Source organism: Canis lupus, chromosome 1 (genome assembly GCF_048164855.1).
Source record: "Canis lupus baileyi chromosome 1, mCanLup2.hap1, whole genome shotgun sequence".
In the NCBI taxonomy this organism is placed as follows: Eukaryota; Metazoa; Chordata; class Mammalia; order Carnivora; family Canidae; genus Canis; species Canis lupus.
Window position 1 is genome coordinate 108168562 of NC_132838.1, and position 15123 is coordinate 108183684.

A 15123-nucleotide genomic window follows, 5' to 3' on the forward strand; every position below is an offset into this window, starting at 1 on the left:
GGTATACACTGGGTGGTTTACGTGCCGGCTCTTATTACTGTAATTAATAATGATCATAATGATGTTATTGCTGCTGTTTTCTTTGTCTGGCCTCTTTTTCCTGTTTCCATGGTGCCTCCCTCTCCAAATGTTACTGCATTTCTGAATAAGTGTCCCACTGACCTGTAAGCATCATGGGTCTGTAAGGGCTCATCTCTCCCCATTGTTCTGTCTCCCTCTTCTCCCCCAACTGTGATTTTTTTTAAAAAGTAAAATCTTGAGGGGCACCTGGGTGGCTCAGTTGTTGAGCGTCTGCCTTCAGCCCAGGTTGTGATCCCAAAGTCCTGGGATCAGGTCTGCATCAGGCTTTCTGCAGGGAGCCTGCTTCTCTCTCTGCCTATGTCTCTGCCTCTCTCTGTGTGTCTCTCATGAATAAATAAATAAAATCTTTTAGAAAAGATAAAATCTTGATTTTTTTCATATTTATTTATTTATTTGAGAGAGAGAGAGCATGGTGAGGGAAGGGGGCATGGGCGAGGGAGAAATAGAGAGAGAATCCCAAGATGACTTTCCATTGAGCATGGACCCCAATACGGGGCTCGACGGGGGGCTTGATCCCAAGACCCTGAGATCATGACCCTAGCAGAAACCAAGAGTAAGGTGCTCGACTGACTGCGCCCCCCAGGCCCCCTCCCCACCTGTGATGGTTTTAAAACAAGCCCACAGGGATCCCTGGGTGGCGCAGCGGTTTGGCGCCTGCCTTTGGCCCAGGGCGCGATCCTGGAGATCCGGGATCGAATCCCACGTCAGGCTCCCGGTACATGGAGCCTGCTTCTCCCTCTGCCTGTGTCTCTGCCTCTCTCTCTCTCTCTCTCTCTCTGTGACTATCATAAATAAATAAAAACGTAAAAAAAAAAAAAAAAAAAAAACAAGCCCACAAATTCTCTGATAACTCTTCTCTTCAAGAGGAGGAGCCTAATGGCTTTCCCTTTGACTGTGAGCTATACTTAGTGACTCACTTCTGAGGAAGAGAATAAAACAGAAGTAACAGTGTGTGACTGGAGATTAGGTCATACAAGACATCTCTCTCTCTCTCTCTCTTTTTTAATTTTTATTTATTTATGATAGTCACAGAGAGAGAGAGAGAGAGAGAGAGAGGCAGAGGGGGAAGCAGGCTCCATGCACCAGGAGCCCGATGTGGGACTCGATCCCGGGTCTCCAGGATCGTGCCCTGGGCCAAAGGCAGGGGCCAAACCGCTGTGCCACCCAGGGATCCCTCCCTCTCCCCCTCTCTCTCTCTCTCTCTCTCTAACCAGTCACTCTGGGGAAGTCAGCAGCCATACTGTGAGGTCACACCAGTGCCCCTATAGCCCTCAAGAGAGGCACAGTGATGAGGAGCTGAGGCTTCCTAGTGACCATCACGTAGGTCAGCTCAGAAGTGACTGCCCACCCCCAGCTGAACCTTCAGATGACTGCACCCTGGCCTAGGGCCCAACTGGACCCTCATGAGAGGCCCCAAGCCGAACACCCCAGCTAAGCCACTCCCAAACTCCAAATACTTAGACACCTGTTTGTTTCTCAAAGCCACTGAGTTTGGGGGTAATTTGCTATGCGGCAATGGCTAAGTAACAAATTACCTTTCTTGTGTTTTCTGTCTCCATTTCTTTTTTTTTTTTTTTAAGATTTTATTTATTTATTCATGATAGACACACACACACAGAGAGAGAGAGAGAGAGAGAGAGGCAGAGACACAGGCAGAGGGAGAAGCAGGCTCCATGCCAAGAGCTCGATGCAGGACTCGATCCAGGGACTCCAGGATCTTGCCCTGGGCCAAAGGCAGGCGCTAAACCGCTGAGCCACCCAGGGATCCCCAATCTCTCCATTTCTGATTCTCTTTGTGTGTCTCTGTCCCCTCCATCTCTAGGGCCTCTGAATGTCTGTTCTCAATTCTCTATCTGAATGCCTGTCTTCCTGACTCTACTCTCTGCCTTGATGTCACTTGGTCTGTTTCTGGGCCTCCCTCCCTCTCTCTGGGTCTGGGGTCTCTGCCATCTGCCCCTCTCTGGTGATCTCTCTTTCTCTGCATGAGCAACTCTACTCAGAGGTGGGTGTGTGTGTGTGTGTGTGTGTGTATGTGTGTGTGTGTGTCTGCCTCTTTCTCTGTCTCTCTTTGGCATTTGCTGTCTCTCTCTGTCTTTGGATCTCTTTTGGGCTTCTGTCTCTCTCCACTCCCACCCCCAACCCCCTTGCCTGCCAGCTTGTTCTTCCATCTCTGACCAGCTGGGTGGGTGTCTTTGCTGCTATGGCTTAAGTGTGTGTCTCTGTAGTTCTCTCCGCCTCCATCAGTATATATATTTCTCTCACTCTACCTGTATCTCTGTGTGTGTGTGTCTCTGTCTCTCTCTCCTTCTCCCCCTTTCCCTACCCCCCATCTCCAGCAGGCTCCCTCCCTCCATGTCACCCCGTATCCGTCTCAGGCTTCCTTTCCATGCTAAGCCTCTGCAGTTCTCCGACCTCACCTCCGGCTCTCGCCTCGGCCTCCCCGGCTCCTCCTCCCGGCTCGGTCCCTCTCCAGGTCTCTGCCTCCCCCTCCTGGTCAGCTGCGCGCACCGCACCCCGGTCTCCCAGGGGGATCCCTCGGCCGGGTTAAGGCAGCCCCCAGCCGAGGCCCACTGGAGCCTTTGGCGGGGGCTGCAGGCCCCGGTGCAGGTTCCAACCCGAGTCCCCACGAGCTGGGGGACCCCGGATCCTCCGGCGCCCGCGGCCCCGAGCACCGAGACTTCGGAGGACTCTCCCAGCTCCACCTTAAGCGCCCCCCCTTCCCCCTTCTGCGGAGGATGGGAACTGCCAGCTTCGGGCCCCAGGTGTCCGGGCCACCTCCCACCCCCATCCCCACCCCCACGCCCCTGGCCCCGGCACAGCTGGAAGCTGGGGATCAGCTCCTAGCGACCCCTCCATCCTGCCCCCTGGGCACCCCCTACACACACACACACACACACACACACACACACACACACACCCCAGTCCGAGGAGTGTTTGCTGCTGTGAGATCACCCGCCCCCCCAACAACAACGACAAAAAAATTAAATAACACCCAGAGAGAGATCAGAGAGGGAGGGGGAGGAGGGAGCAGGGACGAAGGAAGAGAGAGACGAGAAACAGGAGAGGCAGAAGAGGAGGAGGTGGGGAGACTGGGCGAGAAAGAAGCTGGAGACGAGGGAGACCGAGAGGAGGAGAGAGAAGCAGGATGGAGACATGGGGTTAGGTGGCTCAGGGGAGCTGGGAGAAAAGAGAGAGAAGAGGGGGTGTGGATTAGAAGCCAGGAGGTAACCCCGGGGAGAAGCAGGAGGCAGAGAGAGGAGTAGGAAGATCCAGAGGTAGAGGGAGATTGGAAGGTTGGGGAAACCAGGAGCGAAAGGAGGAAAGGCACAGAGAGCAGATCTGGGGGGGTCTCCGTCCCCACTGCCTCAGTGTTTGGGGAACGGGACTCCCTGTAGGGAGGAGAGGCAGGCTGGAAGTCCTGGAAGGAGAGGGTCCCACAGAGGGGGTTAGGAGGAGCTGAGACGGGGGGGCCAGGACATTGGGAAGGAGTCGCTCAGACCTCCCCAGGATGGGGGCTGCCGCTCGTCTGAGCGCCCCTCGAGCGCTGGTACTCTGGGCCGCACTGGGGGCGGCAGGTAAGGCCTGGGGTGGGGGGGTGGTTGGGGCAGGAACCCCTGAGGGAGCGGTGGGGGTGGGGTGCCAAGGAGAGGGGTTCAGGCTGCTCTCTCCCCAGCTCACATTGGACCTGCACCTGACCCCGAGGACTGGTGGAGCTACAAGGATAATCTCCAGGGAAACTTCGTGCCAGGTGCAGCCAGGGTGGGGACCCAGGAGTCGGGGCTGTCGGGTGCCTCCTTCCTCAGACCCAAGAGTCCCAGCCCCTTCCTTTCTTCCTCCCTCCCTCCAGAGTGGGGCCCAGCCTGTGAACCCCAGCGGCTCACCATGGGACATTATTTATGCGCATTTCAAGTAGTGAGTGGGAGTGAGTGGAAGGAAGGAGTGTGGGGGAGCAAGAGAGTGTGAGTGCGGGTTTGCAGGGAAGTAGGCAGGTAGGACTGGCTGCTGCTGGCAACCAGAGGTTCCGTGGCCGGGTCCCCAGCCTTGCCCAGCCCTCTCTTGCAACTCCTCTTCCCAATACATTCATTATCCAGCTGTGGGACAAGGGAGACTGAAAGAACTACAACTCCCATGGGCTCTGACGCAGGCAGGCAGTGGATGTGTAGGCTGGCTGTCCTCAGGCCTGCTGGGAGTTGTAGTTCCTTTTTCCCAATGACTTAATTGAAGACAGATTTGAGCAAGGAGGGTGCTAGATGGTCTTTGGAAACTCCTCCAAGATCTTCTACGGCCCAAGGTTCTGGATCCCAGCCCCCTCCTCCCTCAGACCCAGGAGTCCCCATCCCCTGCCCTTCCTCTCCTGAGATCCGGGACCCCAAAACACAGCCTTTTCAGGGGTTCCCAGTTTGGGGATCCAGTCCCTGTTTCTGACTCCCTTTCCTCCCTGCCCTACTCCTGCCTCCAGGGCCTCCCTTCTGGGGCCTAGTGAATGCAGCCTGGAGTCTGTGTGCTGTGGGGAAGCGACAGAGCCCCGTGGATGTGGAGCTGAAGAGGGTCCTTTACGACCCCTTTCTGCCTCCACTGAGACTGAGCACTGGGGGAGAGAAGGTAAGGCGCCTGGTGGGAGGGGTCACTGAATCCCCTAGGGGTGGGCATGAGTGGGGGTGGGGTGTTGAGGTAGCAGGCCCGCCTAGGGCACAGAGGGGTGCACACTGGGTGGAAAGGAGGCTGCTTAGACTCTAAAAGGGATCACCTGTTCTTCCCTCCCCCAAACATGGCTCCCTCGTTTTTCCCATGTTGGCAAAAGCAATGGTAACACAGACTGTTCCCCGTGCCAGGTGCAGTTTTAAAAGCTTGATAATCTTGATAATCTTGCTAATTCTCCCAACCACCCTATGAGGTGAATGCGATTATTCACTTTATTTTAAGGATGCAGAAACTGTGGCACAGAGAGATTGAGGTACTTGTCTGAGGTCACACAGCTAGAGTGCCAGCACTGGGATTCAAACCCAGGCGGTGTGGTCCTAGCATCCATGCTCTTGCCCACTTTGTAATACCATTTCCTTTAAGAGCTGGGACCACTCTTCATTCAGCTGCCCCCACCAAAAGCCAGGGAGCTATTCCCAACCTGTTCTTGCCCTCATTCCCATGGCTAGTCTGGGCCCTTTTTAGTCTCCCTGCTAAATATCATTTAGATCTTTTCAGTTTGTGTCTTCTCTGCTGCCCCCACCATCACCTTGCATCTGGACTGGTGCCATAGCTTGCTAGCTGGCCTGGTTCTCTGCCTACTGCAATCCACTCTCTACCCCACAGCCAGAGAGATGTTTAAAAGCACAAATCAGATCACACCACTCTCCTGCTCAAAAACCTATTAGGATAAGTAACACTAGCAAACAGTTATACAGCAAGTACCACGTGCCCGGCACTGTGCCAAGTGTGAGATATATAGATATATACTATTATTTAAATAAAAATACAAAACATCCCATCATTGCCCACAAGGCCGTGGACCATCTGGCTCCTATCACCTCTCCTTTGCTCACCAGGTACTGGTTCCACTGGCCCCTTCACTACTACTGAAACAGGCTACCTCAGGGCCCTTGCACTTGCTGTTTCCTCTTCCTGGAATGCCCTTCTCCCTGCTCTTTGCAACGAATTCCTACTTATCCTTTAGGTCTCCACTCAAACATCACTTTCTCACCAAGGCCTCTCCTCACCCTACCAACCCACACCCCAATCAAGGCTGGGTTTCCCATCATGCCTTCTCAGAGCTCTCAGTTCTTCCCCGCATAAGCATAAGATGTAATTAATTAAGCAGTTTCTTATATGATTCATTATTTATTGTCTGCCCTCTGCTCCATTAGGACACAAATATCATGAGGCCTGGGGTTTTTGTCTACTTGTTCATTGCTCTCTTCCTGGCATCCATGGCACACAGTAGCAGCTCAATAAATATTTGTTAGTCGAATAAATTCACCGATATTGAGCACCTATATGGGCTAGAACAGAGCCTGGAAAGTCATTGGTGTTCAAATTATGCTGAATTATTAAATAATTGTTGGAAGCAGGAAATGTACCAGTGAGACACAGGAGGGAAAAGATCTCTCTTTGTCCCTGTGACGGCTTCCACCTCTCCTGCAGCTCCGGGGAACACTGTACAACACCGGCCGCCATGTCTCCTTCCTGCCTGCGCCCCGGCCCGTGGTCAATGTGTCTGGGGGTCCCCTCCTCTATAGCCACCGACTCAGTGAACTGCGACTGCTATTTGGAGCACGTGACGGAGCTGGCTCTGAACACCAGATCAACCACCAGGGCTTCTCTGCTGAGGTGGTGGCCACTGGCCTCTGACCCTTGACCTCACCCTGAGTTGATCCAATTCCTCCCACCTCACCTTTCTCTTCATGTCTCACCCCCTCCTCCTTCACAGAACTGCCCCCCAAGCACTAATCTTTAATCTGACTTGGGACCCCAAGGTCCCAGAGCTGCACCCCTTCTCTCCTCCCTTTCTGCTGGGGGACCCCACTCTGTGCTCCCCTTCCAGGTGCAGCTCATCCACTTCAACCAAGAACTCTATGGGAACCTCAGCGCTGCCTCCCGGGGCCCCAATGGCCTGGCCATTCTCAGCCTCTTTGTCAATGTGAGCCCAGGCAAGATTGGGAGGGAGCAAGTGGCTGGGTGCCTGGAATTGGGTCTGGGGGAGGTCCTGGGGGAGGAAGGGATTGGGGTCCTGGACTTCTGGATTCCTACCTCCTCACCTTGTACCGCCACACAGGTGGCTGGCAGCTCAAACCCCTTCCTCAGCCGCCTCCTTAACCGTGACACCATCACCCGCATCTCCTACAAGAGTAAGTCCCTGGTGCATTGGGCTGTTGGGGGTGGGGTGAGGTGGTGGGGGTGGGAGGGTAGGAGGAGCAGTGTGTGCAGAGGAGAGGAGGTCAGGAGGGGTCTTGCTATTCACTCTAGCCCATTATTCCCGCAGATGATGCCTACTTTCTTCAAGACCTGAGCCTGGAGCTCCTGTTCCCCGAATCCTTTGGCTTCATCACTTATCAGGGGTCACTCAGCACCCCGCCCTGCTCAGAGACTGTCACCTGGATCCTCATTGACCGGGCCCTCAATATCACCTCCCTCCAGGTGACCCGCTGTCTGCCCCCTCCAGGCCGGCTCACCCATTCCCTGGCCTGGGCATTCCCCTCTAGGCCCTACCTACCCTCCTTCCTCCTTGCAGATCTGACTGCTAGGAGGCTCACACAACCTTTGGGGGTGGGCTGGGGCCAAGTAAGACCCCGCCCACCCGCTCCAGGGGCGGGGCCGCCTCTCTGACGATTCGCTAGGACCCTTCGTGATTCACTCTCAGTTTCCCACTCCCTTCCGCGGCAGATGCACTCCCTGAGACTCCTGAGCCAGAATCCTCCGTCCCAGATCTTCCAGAGCCTCAGCGGTAACGGCCGGCCCCTGCAGCCCTTGGCCCACAGGGCACTGAGGGGCAACAGGGACCCCCGGCACCCCGAGAGGCGCTGCCGAGGCCCCAACTACCGCCTGCATGGTATGCTCGGGTCTCCACCACCACCACCACCCCTCCCCGCACGTCTTGGTCTAACCCGCCTCTGTGTCTCCCCTTCTTTTCTCAATATGATACAGTCCTGCCCACCCCTTTGCCGTTTCTGTAAGGTCCAGCCTCCTGATCTCGCACTCGCTCTCCCTTCTACGTTTGTGTCAACATGGTACGGTCCACCTCCCCGCCACAGACCGTAGCTGGTCCGTGATTTGTCCCTCTTCACCGCTTGCAACTTGCAACTTGGTATATAACCCGAGATCCCTGGCTCCTCCCGCCCCACGGGCCGTGCTTTCCATTACTAGGGTTTTCCAAAGTGGTACAGCCCGGATCCTTTCCCGGTTTCCATGTGGTACGATCTCAAGCTGTTCCATAACCCGACACACACCCCCTTCCTGAAAATCAACGTGGTACAACCCCCTTCCCTCTCCACTGCCTAGCCTGTGCGGTTCGACCCTGCGATCTCTGGGCCACCACTCTAGCTTCTCTGCGGGGTTTAGCCCTGACCCCTACCCCCACCCCCATGAGTACCTTCCTGCAGTTCCGTGTGATGCTGAAGCTGGACGTCCCCATTCAACCCTCCTGCTGCCTCCTGTTGGTTAAACCCAGCGCGGGTCCAGAACCTGACCCGTTTCCCCCAACTTCTCGACTTGGTACCTTCCGGCTTCCCCCTCCGCAGCCTCCCTGTGGTAGAGCCCACCGCGGCCCAGCCCCCGCCTCCCTGCAAACCCCCTGCAGGGAGCCCTAAACTAACGATCCGCTACCGGTGTCGTCTGTCTTACAGTGGATGGTGCCCCCCATGGTCGCTGAGACTCCCCGTCGAGGATTGCGCCCGTCCTCTCCAAGTCTCCCCACACGGGGAGGGGAGTTACCCCCAAAACAAAGCTATTAAAGGGACAGAATACTTCCTGTTTCTTAGTGGTCTGATTCTAGGCGCGGCGGGGAAACATGGGTACTGAAGAACAGCAGCCTGCTTCTAGAAACCGGTCTCCCTCTTCCTAAACCGCCCCGCTCGGTGTTTCGGCTTCCTGTTTCCCAAAACCGACATTTCGGTTGGCGGCTCCTTTAAGCGGCGCCTCTTTTCATTCCCCCAACTCCCCTCCCCGCCCGGCAGCACGCGCGGAGCCATGTGCTTCCCCCTCCCGCCTGCCTCATTGGCCCGAACTGGGTCAGGGTCCCGCCCCCAGTGCAGTCTCCCATTGGGCAAATGTAGGTCAGGGTCCCGCCTCTCACCTAAAGGCACGGCCACTTCACGCCCAGAGCCCCTCACGCGCCCTCCCGAGCCCTGGAGGATCCGGGGGTCCCATTGGCCGTGCGTCTCGAAGGGTCAGGACGCGATTGGCCCGCGCTTTCAGCCGGAGGGAGGCACGCGGCTGGGGTGCTTAGCCCAAGAGGCTGGCAGGGGCCGAGGGGAGGGGTGCGCGCTGTGGCGTCGGGTGTTTTGGTTTGGCTTTTTTTTTTTTTTTTTTTTTCCGCGAAAGAAGTTTGCGTTGGCCACGCCTCAAGGCGGCCGCCTCCTCTTGCCCCCTCCCCCGCCCTCCGCGCACACCTCTTGGTGCAGATTGCAAAGCGCCTTCCGCTGAGAGAGCTGCAGATTTTGCAAGAGCCAGGCTCGCCCACCTTGTAGAAGGAGCGCCTGGTGTCCCCTTGAACTCTGAGTAGCAAAGAGCCGGCTGCCTGGTTTTGATCAAGCCTCTCACTCGGACTGCATGATCTCCTGGGACCCTCTTGAGTTGCACGTTTCTGCACCGAGGACTGCAAATCCCCGTCACCCCTAGGATTTGCAGTGTTCTGGATACTGGAGGCTTGCAAGCTCCGCTCGCCCGCCCCTGGGTAGGCACTCGCCCGAACCACAGGAGTGTGCCGCTGACTGGCAAGCCAGCTCTTCGCCTCTCCATGAGCCCGTGAGCCTGCGGGCAGGTGCCCGGTGATGGCGCGGCCGGTGAGCGACAGGGCCCCGGCTTCCCTGCTGCTGGGCGGCCCAGCCGGGGCCCCCCCTGGCGGGGGAGCGCTGCTTGGGCTGCGGAGCCTTCTGCAGGGGACCAGCAAACCCAAAGAGCCAGCCAGCTGTGAGTTCTAGCCCCCATCTATCCCAACCCGGACACCCTACTCCCATAGGGATTCAAGTGTTGAGGGGGGTGGGGGACTGGTGGCTCCCTCCTACGAGCGGAGAGTCCATCCTTTACCCGTCATCTACCCGATTACAAAGGTGTTCAGGCCCCTAAGTCCCTCAGCACCCAGGATCCAAAAGTACAGGCGCTCAAGCCCGTCCACCAGGAAGACCCAAGGAGTCCCCCCAAAGTCCTCTTTTCCGAGGACACAAGAGTCTGGGCTCCAGCCCCCGCTTCCTCTGGATTCTGAGAGTCTGGACCCCTGGGGTCCAGGGAGGAGGGAGGGGGTGTGTCGGATGCTCACACGGTAGTGACACGGGCTTGGGCGGGGCCTCCTGGGGTCACATGGAGTCTAGGGATGAGGAATGTGCCCCAGGAATAGAGCCCCTTCCTGCCCCTTACATAGTGTGGGGGTGGGGAGAAGAGATTCCTGTGAGCAAGGGGGTTAGACTACAGAGAAGTCTCACCTGCCCAACCCTCCACCTACCTCTGTCTGAACTTCCGTCCCCCTTCTGTGTCTCTATCCCTTCCCTGGTCTGTGTCCTCTCCTTGTCTGGGTCTCTATCCTCCACTCTTTCTGAGTCTCGGTACCCGTCTCTCTCTCTGTGGCGCCCCTTTCTGTGCTTTCTCTCTGGGTCTCTTTCCCTCTCTTGAGTCTCTGTCTCTTCTTTTGGGGTCCTTGCCTTCCCACTCTTATCTCTGCCTCTCCCCCGCCTGTCCGTCTTGCTCTGGATCTCCGTCGTGTGGGTCTCTATCTCCCCTTTCTTCGCGTCTCTCTGTCTCGGGGGTCTCTTCTCCATCTCTTCCTTCCCACCCCGCAGGTCTCCTGAAGGAAAAGGAGCGCAAGGCGGCTCCGCCAACAGCCACGGTCCCCGGGCCAGGCCTGGAGACGGCGGGCCCGGCGGATGCCCCAGCTGGGGCGGCGGTGGGCGGCGGGTCCCCGCGGGGGCGCCCGGGGGCCCCGCCAGGCCCGGGTCTGTTGGCGCCGCTGCTGTGGGAGCGGACGCTGCCGTTCGGCGACGTGGAGTACGTGGACCTGGACGCGTTCTTGCTGGAGCACGGGCTCCCGCCCAGCCCGCCGCCGCCCGGGGGCCCATCACCGGCGCCCTCGCCCGTGCGCACGCCCGCACCCTCCCCGGGGCCCGGTTCCTGCGGCTCAGCTTCCCCTCGTTCCTCCCCGGGGCACGCCCCCACCCGGGCTGCCCTCGGGGCCGCGGGCGGCCACCGCGCAGGTGCGACGGCGGGGGCGGGGCAGGGCCCTGGTGGGGCGGGGCTTGGGCTTTAGGGGCGGGGCTGTACAGCACTTGGGGCCGGGAGCGTGGGGCTGGGGTTGTGCGCCCAAGTTCTGGGGCCTCTAGGCGCGAGAGATGCTGGGAGAGGAGTCTGGATTCTCTGCTTCCTAATGCGTCAGGGACTGGGTCTCCTGGATCCATTGGAGATGGGGGCCTTGGGATCCCAAATTACAGGAAGTCTGCCCAGTGGGGCGGTAGTGTGGACTTTTCTGTGGAACGTGGAGACAGAGGGTGGGGACACTCGATTACTGGGGAGTGAACTGCGCTCCAGATTCTGGGCCTGGAATCTGTGGACTGGGGAAGAACTGTAACCCCTAGGCCCTCTACAGGGAAGAAAGCAAGGTCTGGGCACAGACTTATTTCACTGGGATCTAAGAGACTGGCAGCCCTAGTTGCTGGGTCCTCCAGTGGAGAAGAGCTAGGACCCGGGGTCGCGGAGTCCTCTGGATGGAATCTAGAAGATTGGGGATCTTCAAACTGGGTCTTCCGTTGGGGCAACGACCGCGAGCCTCCTATGTTCCTGGGAGAGGAGGGGCCTGGGATCACAGAATCATGTATATCCCAGTGGCGAGGGAGAAGGTCAAGGGGACCGTTTCAGCGTGTTCCCCAGAGAGCAGGAGGGCCTGTATCTTTGGAGGTTGAGAGGTTTGAGCTGAGACCCCAGGGAGAAGGAAAAGTGTGAGCCCTTGGGCACTTGGGGGTCTCCACGGGCGGACTGCAGGTTGGGGAATTCCTGGACACACCAGCCCCTGGCGCGGCCTTAGGCCAGAAGCAGGGCCCTTCCCTTCCAGGCCGCACATTCCCGCGCCACGTGAGTCCTCCCCTCCCTCCTCCTTGCTTCTCGCTTCGCGCACGCGCGGTCACGCGGAGGGGGCGGGGCCTGGAGAACTAGAGGGCGCCCGTGGCGGCAGGGGGGGCGGGGCGGGAAAGCAGGCACCCGCACGTGACAGGCCCTGAACCTGTGTCCTCAGCTGGCCCCGGCTTGCTCGCTCTTAAAGGCACAGGCCATCCCTGTCCCTTCTCTTGAACCAACTTCCCCCAGGCCTCAGTCGTTTCTGCTTTTCTTCCCTAACTCTTCAGGGCCAGGAGCTCTTACACGGCTCACCTGAAATCTTTTCAGTGCACTGGATTTCTTTTTCCTGAACAGCCTGGGGTCTAGGCTTTGGTCATGGATTCAGTAAGCAGGATTCAGGCTAGATAATGAGAAAGAAGTAACTGCCAATCTGAAGGCCTGAGGTTTAGATCAGGCTCGTGTGTTATTTAGGGTAGGTCAGTTATAATTGGGCCTGTTTCCCTATTTGTAAAAATGGAATTGGTTCCTTGATTTCTAAGCACCTTTGTAGCTTACAGAACCTGCGTATTTTATATTAGAGAGGTTGATCTCTGGTGGGCTTTGTGGTAGGCTTCATAAGGGCCTTTCTTGTGGTAGAAAAGAGCAGGGGGTAGCCTCTGTGAAACACCCCCTCCCTCAATAAATCCACATTCAGGTGGCACATTCTGTTTCCCCAAGGCCTGACCTCTCGGGACACACCCAGCCCCGTGGACCCAGACACCGTGGAGGTGCTGATGACATTTGAACCAGACCCGGCCGATTTAGCCCTGTCAAGCATTCCTGGCCATGAGACCTTTGACCCTCGGAGACATCGCTTCTCAGAGGAGGAACTTAAGCCCCAGCCCATCATGAAGAAGGCCCGGAAGATCCAGGTGCCAGAGGAGCAGAAGGTAAGCATTGCCAGATGTAGGATCAAGGTGTGGCCTTTATAGGTCCCTTAGCCAGGGATGGCCCTTTCCTCACAGACAAGCCTGGGCTTCTCACTTTGGTTTTAGCTCTCAGGTTCTCTTAACCTACAGCCAAGAATGGGATGTCCATAGCCATGGGCTTGAGGGGGCCGAGGTTTGGGCTTGAGATTTACAAAGATGGTATCACTGGGGGATGCAGACTCAGCCAGCCCTGCTTGGACCCACCAGTATAGGCTTGGAGCTGTGACCAGGCCCTGTTGCCAAGGACAGCATCCCTTAGCAGCATGGTATCGGTCTGTTTCTTTTGAGCCACTTGTCAGGCTGGGGCTGATCTTTTTTTTTTTTTTTTTAATTTTTTTAAAATTTTTATTTATTTATGATAGTTACAGAGAGAGAGAGAGAGAGAGAGAGGCAGAGACACAGGCAGAGGGAGAAGCAGGCTCCATGCACCGGGAGCCCGACGTGGGACTCGATCCCGGGTCCCCAGGATCGCGCCCTGGGCCAAAGGCAGGCGCCAAACCGCTGCGCCACCCAGGGATCCCTGGGGCTGATCTTTTGATCTCTGATTTGGGGCATCTTTCCTGGTGCTTGCATCTATGTAGGATGCAGACTTTGCCAGCCCCTCTGGGTCTTGTTTCTCATTGGTGAGAGGCCTCAAGTTCTCTCTAGCAGCCAGAGCCACATTCTGATTTGGAGCTGTGACCACATCTTTCTGGCATCCTGCCTTTGCCAACTCTGGGGTCTCCCCTAGTAAGGGGTGCCAGGGGTTCTCTCACCAGACTTCACCATGCCCTTGTGTAACACACAGCTACCCGAAGCACTGAGGACTGGCTTGTCAACCCAGTCTAGACCAGTGGTTTCTCCTGTCACAGGGCCGGGACTCGATTTACCTTAGTAAGCAAAAACTAGGCTTTTGTGAAATGGGGGTGGGAGGAGAGCATCTGTTGGAGCTCTGGGTGGTCCTTGTTACTAAGGAGTGGTCCTCCTCCACAGCCAAATTCTACAACTGGGGAACCTAAGGGTAATGGTCTAGGGAGGTCTCAGGATAGGCCCTTTTACTAAGGGACAGCTCTTCTAGCAACCCAGGCTGTTGGGGAGAAGGCAGCTGTTTGGCCTCTATTCAAGGCCAGAGGGTCAGAGACTGGCTGCAGTTATTGGGACCACTTAGACCTTACTTTTGTTTGCTGAAGAAGGATGGAGTTACCTTGACAACCAGGTCAAAGGGCCCCAGCCCTGGATTTGTGGGACCCCAAACCCCATTGCTAGGGATCCTAAGCTTTCCTTAGCAACCAGGATCTGAGAAGGTGGTGCAAAGAGTGGTGCTTTTTTTCCTGGGAAAAGCCCTCAGACCCTGCAGGCCCTGTTGCTAGGGAACAAGCATCCTTAGCAACCAGGAGCTAACTGTAGGTCCTTGTCAAGCCAGGAGTGGTGGGGTTTGTTTGCACAGTGGAGACTTGAAGCCCAGTTGCTTGAAGTGGGGAGAACTATCTCTCACCTTAGTTGTTGCCAGGGGCCTGCTCTCCTTGGCAACCATACCCTTGGGTACCCATCCTAGGAAAGACCTGGTATCTTTTGGTACCCAGTGCTGGGCAAGAAGCACACCCGGGGTGGGGTGGGGGGTCTCTTCGATGCTGCCTGGTCCTTGAAGGCACAAGGAAAGCTGCTTCTCCTGGTCCTTCTGGTCCTTAGTGCTTTCTCAAACCCTACCCTCAGGACGAGAAGTATTGGAGCCGACGGTACAAGAATAACGAGGCAGCCAAGAGGTCCCGAGATGCCCGGCGGCTCAAGGAGAACCAGATCTCGGTACGGGCGGCCTTCCTGGAGAAGGAGAACGCCCTGCTGAGGCAGGAAGTGGTGGCTGTGCGCCAAGAGCTGTCCCACTACCGCGCCGTGCTGTCCCGCTACCAGGCCCAGCACGGATCCCTGTGAGGCCGTCCCCCATCCCTGCCAGGCAGCCTCGCTCAGACTTGTGCCCTGACGCCCTCTTCCCTCCCCACCCTGTGGCCCACGGGCCGGCCAGCTGAGTGCCCCAGGAACGTGATGATGCAGATAAATACATTTATATTTTTAAGAAAAAGCGAGCCTCCCCCCTCCCTCGCGGGGGCGGGGAGGGTCCTGTGTGTGTGCCCCTGCCACTTCGGGGACCCCATCCTCCCACCGCCTCCGTTAATGCGTCCTGAATAAATCTTGAGAACCCCAGAGCCAGCTGTTGTGGGGGAGGAGGCAGCTCCCTGGCCCCAGTTCAAGGCCATTGGGTCACGCTGGCCGCGGTCTGTGGGCAGGTCTGGGCTTTGGTCCATAAAAGGCAGGAGCCACTGGAAGCGGCCAGAATTGGATCCCCTCCCACGGG

At 57.2% G+C, this 15123-nt stretch overlaps 2 protein-coding genes across 2 annotated transcripts; both read left to right on the plus strand.

The window, feature by feature from the left end:
* Window positions 1-2886: 2886 nt before the first annotated feature.
* On the plus strand, window positions 2887-8543 carry CA11 (carbonic anhydrase 11). Its single transcript, XM_072772658.1, has 9 exons — window positions 2887-3656; window positions 3755-3829; window positions 4541-4683; window positions 6217-6402; window positions 6617-6712; window positions 6848-6920; window positions 7055-7209; window positions 7456-7621; window positions 8415-8543. Exons 1-9 carry the CDS (start codon window positions 3590-3592, stop codon window positions 8438-8440), a joined length of 987 nt encoding a protein of 328 aa, XP_072628759.1. The 5' UTR covers window positions 2887-3589; the 3' UTR covers window positions 8441-8543.
* Window positions 8544-8846: 303 nt separating this feature from the next.
* On the plus strand, window positions 8847-14972 carry DBP (D-box binding PAR bZIP transcription factor). Its single transcript, XM_072772668.1, has 4 exons — window positions 8847-9699; window positions 10563-10973; window positions 12544-12755; window positions 14487-14972. The coding sequence occupies exons 1-4, from the start codon at window positions 9561-9563 to the stop codon at window positions 14700-14702; spliced, it is 978 nt and encodes a 325-aa protein (XP_072628769.1). The 5' UTR covers window positions 8847-9560; the 3' UTR covers window positions 14703-14972.
* The last annotated feature ends 151 nt before the right edge of the window (window positions 14973-15123 follow it).

Excerpts from the sequence above, each read along its gene's own strand:
- CA11 (XM_072772658.1), top strand. The coding sequence starts at position 3,590 with ATGGGGGCTGCCGCTCGTCTGAGCGCCCCTCGAGCGCTGGTACTCTGG. Across the intron at positions 3,657-3,754 it reads GGCCGCACTGGGGGCGGCAG|CTCACATTGGACCTGCACCT; the intron begins GTAAGGCCTGGG and ends CTCTCTCCCCAG. Across the intron at positions 6,921-7,054 it reads CACCCGCATCTCCTACAAGA|ATGATGCCTACTTTCTTCAA; the intron begins GTAAGTCCCTGG and ends TTATTCCCGCAG.
- DBP (XM_072772668.1), top strand. The coding sequence starts at position 9,561 with ATGGCGCGGCCGGTGAGCGACAGGGCCCCGGCTTCCCTGCTGCTGGGC. Across the intron at positions 9,700-10,562 it reads ACCCAAAGAGCCAGCCAGCT|GTCTCCTGAAGGAAAAGGAG; the intron begins GTGAGTTCTAGC and ends CCCACCCCGCAG. Across the intron at positions 10,974-12,543 it reads CGCGGGCGGCCACCGCGCAG|GCCTGACCTCTCGGGACACA; the intron begins GTGCGACGGCGG and ends TGTTTCCCCAAG.